The 8296-nt window shown below is 45.3% G+C and overlaps 1 protein-coding gene across 1 annotated transcript in view; it reads left to right on the forward strand.

The window, feature by feature from the left end:
- The first annotated feature begins 2890 nt into the window (after positions 1-2890).
- Positions 2891-8296, forward strand: part of smg1 (SMG1 nonsense mediated mRNA decay associated PI3K related kinase) — a 232495-nt gene continuing 227089 nt past the window's right edge. The window contains 1 exon segment of the mRNA XM_038820856.1: positions 2891-2971. Within this exon segment, the coding sequence (XP_038676784.1) occupies positions 2891-2971 (81 nt within the window).

An 8296-nucleotide genomic window follows, 5' to 3' on the forward strand; every position in this document is an offset into this window, starting at 1 on the left:
ATTTGCCAACCTGTCATAGGAACACCTCTCATTCCAGGGACCAATTTAGTGCCGTCTCCAGTACAAGTTTATCCTTTCTTAAATGTGGAGACCAAAACTGCACACAGTATTCCAGATGTGGTCTCACCAAAACCCTGTACTACTCCAGCAACTCTTTATTTCTGTACTCTGATCTCCTTTCAATAAAGGTCAATATGTCATTTGTCTTCCTAGTTTCTCGCTGTACCTGTACGCTAGCCTTTGTGTTCCTTGTATGAGACATCTGAGTCACTTTGAACATCAAGCTTCTTTGACCTGGATCAAGCCAAGAAGCGGCAGATCTAGCATTGCAGTTTCAACAGGTATGGAACAGCTTCAGAACTGACAAAGCAGCCATGCAAGAACAGTGTCTTACTCAACACCATAGGCAGTAGTGCAGACCATGTAATTGCCAGCTAGGGCAGAAATGAAGATGCAGCAACTCATGGAGAAGTTATGAAAGCCTTTGATACTTACTTAATTTTCAAAGAAACACAATTATATAGAGAAATAAAATTCAAAGACTGTGAGAGACTGTAAATTCCTTCATTGATAATTTACATTGATTGGCTGAGAATTGCAAATATGGAACCCTGAACGGTGAATTAATTCAGAATCACATTGTTGTTGGAGTCTTTGAGGAAATGTGATCTGATTTTCTGCTGTCAAGAGAACAGCTGACCCTATCAAAGGCAGGTAAAAGTCAGAAAACAAATTAAATGTTTATTGGAGATAAAAAAAGAAATCTTGTGGAAAAAAATGGCTGAGACAATGCGCTGTGTCGCATGTGGAAGCAACAGTGTACCAAAGCAAAAACAGGGGAGAAACATAGAGGGCACGGGATCTACCGTTATTCAATGTTCTCATTGGGGCGAGAAAGGGCTGCTTCTGCACAAAGAACGACCCAGCTGAAGTACAGAGTGTGCCAGTCCTGCAAGAAGAGAGGTCATTTTAAATTGGTATGTCACAGAAAAAGCTCCTAACACAAAAATTAAAATAAATAAAATCTTGTCTCATCCAAGAAGATAAACATAATGAAGTGTCTTTCTTGGGAGAAATTACAGAATCAAATGGGAACTATTGGAACATAGATATTATGATCAACGGACATAAAACAAACTTCAAATTAGACACTGGTGCACGAATTTCAATTTCTTCAGTCACAGAATAGTGGCTGAAGCCAGAATTGCTCCAGCCATTGACCAAAACACTGGACAGTCCAGGAGGCAGTCAGCAGACGGTCAAGAGATGGTCGATTGCTAAACTCCAATGCAAAGGTAAAGAAATCACAGAAACTTTGTGTGTTACCCACAAACAAGAATGTGGACTAGTAAGTCGGAAATCTTGCACAAATCTACAACTCATCTACAAAGCTGATGAATGAGAAAGTCCAGAAAAGTTAACAGGACTGCCAAACTATTTGGAACTCTTGAGAAGTCTGAAGGCAGTACTCTGAAGGGGGAGCGGTAAAACCTCATAAAACCAAGTGAAAACTGAGAGAAAAGTTAGCAGGCGATTTCCCAAGAACAGCAGGTGAAAGGGCCACAAATTCTTTACAGGGAAGAGCAGCTTGAATCAAGTAAGAATCTAATAAATTAAATAACCAAGGAAATCAACGAACAACAGCAGATGCACAGTCACGCGTCCCTGTTGAGAAGTCTGAACAGGAAAACATAAATTTCTTTGAGGATGCAGAGTCATATACCTCATTGACTACAAGATTCCTTCCAGCGACAACACAGAGCCTGAATGAAACCTGACAAACACAAAAAGCTGATGAAGAACAGGCTAAAATTAGGGAACGCTGTAAAGATAGATGGCCAGAATATGTTCCAAATAATCCTATCCTGGAAAAATACTTAAAGCAACAAAACATCTGAGTGTTTTGGATGGCCGGATAATTTATGATGAGAGGTTGGTCACATCAATAGTCCGGACTTGCGGTCCTTCAGGGAATGTACCAGGGACACCAAGGCATTACAAACTATTGTGCGAGAACACACAATTCACCCTGCAGCCCAGGAACCTCAAAACTGCTGAAGAAAATGATTCTGAGCTGCTTCACCTGTGCACTTCATTGCCAAGAGCAAAGAGAACTGCTGATGGTGTCATCATCTCCATCCACCGCGTGAGAATGTCTCAGACTGGACCTTTTCAAGGGGACGACATTCGTCATAATGGTTGACTATTTCTCCAGATGGATTTGTTACGACACCCTGGGCTAGTGCACGGTCAACTCCAGCCTCACAGGCCCCAGAGTCACAACACAAGTGAATTTACCAATAATTCTCAGCAGGTTTGACAGCGTCTGTGGAGAGAGAAGGGAGCGGACGTTTCGAGTCTGGATGACTTTTTGACAAAGCTGAAGAGAACTGGGGATAGGGTCAGATTTGTCTTTCTGACCACAACATATTTGTCAATCTCTACCTATTGCTGGCCCTTTACCCAGCCCCACAGCTCTACCCACGCCACCCCCCCCCCCCACCCCCACCCCCACAACACTATAATTAACTTCAATCAAACCGAGTCATCACTGACATTGGCAATTCTGCAAACACCAGTCTAAAACAGTACAGCCCTCTGGAATCTGCTGTTCGAAGCCCACGGCTTCCTTCTGCTTGAATTTAAATGGCAGGCTTCCTTAAAGACACATGTCCATTAATCATCCATGGATCAGAAATGTAAGGGCAAAAATAAAAGGGGAAATGAGAAAATAAACAGGGAACAAACAAGAATTACCCTTAAAGATTGAAGTTAAATGTCTTCATGGAATGACCTCAGAAGCAGTCATTAATTCACAAAAAGGTTTTTTTGCAATGCATGGCATTCACGATCTTTTCAGTTCAGACAATGGTCCACATTTTGGGAATGAATGGTTCAAGAAATTTACAGATATGTGCACAAACCTAGTCCACCCAGGCACCCACAAGCAAATGAAGAGGCCAAAAGTGGGGTAAGAACAGTAAAAGCTTCATCAAAAGAGAATGATGATATTAACTAAGGGGCGTTGAGCTACCATTCGACATCACTTCACAGTGGTTTGACTCTCTCAGAACATCTGATGGGAGAAAGATTATGGACTCAACTTCAGCATCTTCCACACGCTCCGCCCCCTCCAAATCGGAGTCATCCGGATGCGTGACGCACGCCGTTGGGACGGCCTCAGGACGTCACCTGAAGGCCCTCCCCCAATGCTCCTCCCCCGATGGGCCGAGTTCCTGACCGTGCAGTTGAATCATGGCCTCAGCGGGTGGGAACCCGGCGTGGTGGCTGCGGACTGTATCCAACTCCGTGCTGCCGGCCGGGGGTGGGGGGGGAGGGGCTGCGGCGAGGGCTGGGGGGACTGGTGGGGGGGGGAGTTGCCCTGGGGGGCACTATCTGGCAGGTTGGGTCCGTGCACAGCCGGCTGCATGTTGTACGGCGCGCCTGCTGCTGGTAGTCGCCATGCGCATCCGCAGCCACGGACCTGGCAATTCTCCGGCCGTTTATTTTGGGGAAGGCCGCGTGTTTTACGTGGCGCGGCTGCTGGTCCGTCTCCGGTGGGAGAATCGGTGTTGGGGCAGCACCGTTTGTTTCCATGTAATCCTCCAGGTATGGCTCCAAAATCGGAGAATCCAGCCCATAGTTATTGTTAATAATAAAAGTTGATTGTGTTTAAATTTACAAACCAGGTGACTGTAGCTATTGGGCACCCAAATAGCAAAGACTTTGGGTATTTTTAAAATTAAGATTTAATTTTAATTGTGTTGTGACTCCTGGTTAAGTAAGGCTGGAATTGACCGCACACTAGCCCAGAGTGTTGTGACATACTGTGTTACTAATAACGTTTGTTTAATATACCATATCACTATATGTATGTGGAATCATTCCTAGATTGGAGTATTCTTTTCTTACAGCTTTACAAATTAAGTAAAATATTGGGGTTTCTGTCCGGTATCCTAGCAACTGTTGGGGTCCAGTACGGATCATAATATGCTGCTAAAGTAAAGAACTGCTTTATTGTTCTAAAACCAGTGAGTGTCTGACCATTAATCTTATTGGTAAACTTGAAATAATCCTGAATCTACAGAGAAAGTAGACAATCTTACCAGAGAAAACCATCTCAAGCCTCAAAGGAAGAAGTACCAAAACGAAAGTTGAACCTCAGAAAGACATTAACTGGAAGCCATCAAAGATTGTTTATCCTTTTGTTTTAATTAATATTTTCTTTACCTCTCCAGCGCCCTTTTCCCTCTATGTTGTTTGTTGCTGTGTGTGTGTTTAGAGTGAGCTGGGGTAGTTAGAATGGGGTAGGGGGGTAGGAAGGGGTATTAGATAGTCAGTTGTGTCTTGCCTGTTTAATTATAATCCTGTATGAGCCATTCCTGTTGATTCCTTCAGTTCTTTTTTTTATTTTGTTTTGGTCATTTTTGGTCCATTAATCATTGATGGGATATACCTTTAAGTCAAGCAGAGGAAGTAAGGAACTCAAAGTGTCAAAATAGTACACTGTGTTATAAAGTTTTGTATTTTCGGCTGGGGAACCCAGATTTTATGGCACCTGAGAGATAAGGGTTTGTTTCAATTGGTTGGCTGGTAGCCAATGGATTGGCCAGGGACAGTGTTCTGCCTGTCAACCAACAGCGATTGGTTCCAGTCAGGTGGGTCTTTTAGAGAGAACCCAGGAGAAGCCACTGGACCCTCAAGGTGGAGCAGCTCTCTCTCTGCTCTGCTGCTACTGTCTGAAGGCAGAAGCGCCTAGACCCTGAAAGAAGAAGCTGTCACTTCTCTTTCTCGAATGCTGGCTGCCTGTCATTTCTGTGATTCTACAGTGAAAACCATTACAACCTAAAAGAAAATGTAAACTGAAGAAGAAACTAACTGGAAGACATCCATCTGAAGCAAAGAATCTTATCCTTTTACTTTCATCATTATTTTACACCCCTCTTTCCCCTCTGTGTTTGTTTGCCTGTGTGTGGAAGGTAGGGTGAGATAAACGTTGGGGGGGGGGGGGGGTTAGAGATTAGATAATAGTTAACCAGTGTATTTGTTGCCTATTTAATTATAGTTATTGTTAATAATAACAATCTAATTGTGTTTCAATTTACAAACCTGGTGACTGTAATTATTGGGCGGCCGAAGACCTCGGATATTTTTAACCGTGTTGCGACTCTGGGTCAAGTGGGGCTGGAATTAGCCGCGCACTAACTCAGGGGGTCATGACACTCCGGATAGATAAAAGTGAAAACGCTGAGGAAAATATCAGTGGCAAAGTGTTTCCATTCATATTGAACAGATATTGATGGAACCATAGCGGATTCACTTCAGTAAAACCATGGTCACTTGAGAACTAACTTCAGATACTGCTGGCAGATGCATAAATACATTTCGGAGATGGTAGGAGTCACGTAAGTACTGCTAACCTCGAAAGCAGCTGCACCTGTTACTTCACTGACACCAACAGAGCAGGATTGGTGGGAGCTGACATTCCAAATCCTCTCTCAACGCATCTCACATTATTTCCTTATTGAATCTCACCCCCAGATACCAGCAGCTGTTGTCAGACTGATCAATAAAGCTGTCTGTAAATCCAAACAGCCTTCCTTGTCACAGTTCGAACTTGATTGTACGACCAATACCCATTGGCCATTTGTAATCTGAGGAAACCCACTGTACAATGCCAGTGATACAGAAACAGATCTTTAAAATCTGTGACTAGAATCATGCTGGGCAGCAAAATATCTCATTTACAGAGACTAAATGGATTGCACTGAATAATATGTAGGCACTTGACAAAGTATACCACAAATATAACATATTGAGTTCCATGAATACAGAGTTTTCCACAGGAACATGGTGAGTTTTCACATTTAGCCTGATGGTTCCTGTGGTGATATGCCTATACATAATATTACACACACCCAGCAGTGTTCCCTCAAACCAGCAGGTGGCGTCAGGCATCAGTCAGGTGACATCCGGTTACCAGCTGAAGGTTGTAAGGCATACACGAGGACAGTCGCACATAAGGGTAATTCCAGGAGAGACTAATGTAACTCAATGATAACGTGGTCAATGTAAGATTCTGATCATTACCTGACGGAATCACAGAATTTACAGAGACTCAAGAGGCCACCTGGCCCATTGAGTCTGCACCAGCCCCCAAAAAGAACACCCCACCCAAGCCCACACCTCCACACCCCCACCCTATCCCCGTAACCCCACCTTACCTTACCTTGTTCTTTGGACACTAAGGGCAATTTATCATGGCCAATCCACCTACCCCTGCACAACTTTGGACTGTGGGAGGAAACCGGAGCACCCGGAGGAAACCCACGCACACACGGGGAGGACGTGCAGACTCCACACAGACAGTGACCCGAGCCGGGAATCGAACCTGGGACCCTGGTGCTGTGAAGCCATTGTGCTACCACATGCACATTAATAAATCATCGTCTGGCTAAGTCACTAGCAGTTCTGTAAAATTATTGCAAGACAAGATCACGGAACACAACACTTTCCTGCTCCAGTTGCTCAGATTAGCTGGATAAATTCTGGATCTTTAATTACATGATCGCCCACCTCCATTTGGCCTCACTTCCCAACTAGGAACTTTCTGGACTTTAGATGTATAAAAAATGATCGAATTGAAACTCATACGACAAACAGGCTTGACAGTCTAAATGCTGATGTTGTTTCCCCTGGTTAGTGGTTAGCAGCTCAGTCTGGGGATTATAGCCATTCTTCTTCAGTTTCCTGAATGGGGGCAGCTCAAAGTGGCGACGCCATGACCTCTGCCACGTGTCCCAAATCCATCCTCGTCTGAACAGGAATCAAGCCCCGTGCTGTTGGCACCATTCTGATCCACGCTGGCCATCCAGCCAAATAAGCCAACCAACACCGCCCCCCCCCCCCCCCCCCCCCCAAGTCATCTGGGTTGCTTTGGAAATATACACTTTAAATGCTTAATGCTATAATATGGAGCTATGAATAGAGATGGTCGAGATTACAATTTATTTTCTAGCTCATGGCTGAACAGGAATCTCCTCCAATCGTACAGTGCGTGTTGGAAGCGTTTACAAGTTGGTACTCAACCTGTTTGGCCACGTTATGACTCACCTTCCTTGGCCATCATAATAATAATAGTAATCGCTTATTGTCAAAAATAGGCTTCAATGAAGTTACTGTGAAAAGCTCCAGGTCCTGGAGTGGGACATGAACCCAGAGCCTCTGACTCAGGGGTAGGGATTCCTCACACTGCGCCAAGAGACCTCCCACAGCGGACAACAAGGAGCTAATAATTTAAGATTGAGGTGAAGAATGTCTTGACTCAGAGGGTATGGAATCTCAGTTGTTGAGTATGTTGATGACTGAGATGGACAGATTTTGCCGGGAATCAAGGGATATGGGGATCGGGTGGGAAAATAGAATAGAGGTCAAAGATCAGCCCTGATCTTCCCAAACAATGAAACAGGCTCGAGGCATCATACCACCTGTTCCTGCATCTAATTCCCATTTCTCAAACTTTTCATTACCCAGAGGGATGGATTTCTACTGTTGGACAAATAATCTTTCCCCATTTCCAATATTTTTATGACAGTATTTCAATAAAATAAAATTAAACATTTTATCTTTGCTGTTACATGTGGGGAAAGTATGAGGTCATTTTGCCCTTTACTCACCTCTCGGCTGACTGTAACAAATCTATTTTAGAGAAAGAGAATTTTAACCCCTTCGAGTGTTGTGGCTTTAAAGAACAGACATGGGCCGGGATTCACAGAAAACTCGGCTAAGTGTTGACGCCGGCGTAAACACCGGAATGTTTCACGGCGGCTTCAATGGGCCTCTTGGCCCAGGAATTGTGTTGCCCTCAGGGGGCCAGCACAGCGCTGGAGTGCTCCGCTACACGCTGCGGGCTGGAGTGCTCCGCACTGCACCAGCTGCCATACGCAGCCCTGCACTACTCGCTGCGGGCTGGAGTGCTCCAGCTGCCGTACGCAGCCCTGCATTACACGCTGCGGGCTGGAGTGCTCCGCTACACGCTGCGGGCTGGAGTGCTCCGCACTGCACCAGCTGCCATACGCAGCCCTGCACTACACGCTGTGGGCTGGAGTGCTCCGCTACTCGCTGCGGGCTGGAGTGCTCTGCACTGCTCCAGCTGCCATACGCAGCCCTGCACTACACGCTGTGGGCTGGAGTGCTCCGCTACACGCTGCGGGCTGGAGTGCTCCGCACTGCACCAGCTGCCATACGCAGCCCTGCACTACACGCTGCGGGCTGGAGTGCTCCGCTACACGCTGCG

The sequence above is a fragment of the Scyliorhinus canicula genome, chromosome 15, assembly GCF_902713615.1.
Source record: "Scyliorhinus canicula chromosome 15, sScyCan1.1, whole genome shotgun sequence".
NCBI lineage: Eukaryota > Metazoa > Chordata > Chondrichthyes > Carcharhiniformes > Scyliorhinidae > Scyliorhinus > Scyliorhinus canicula.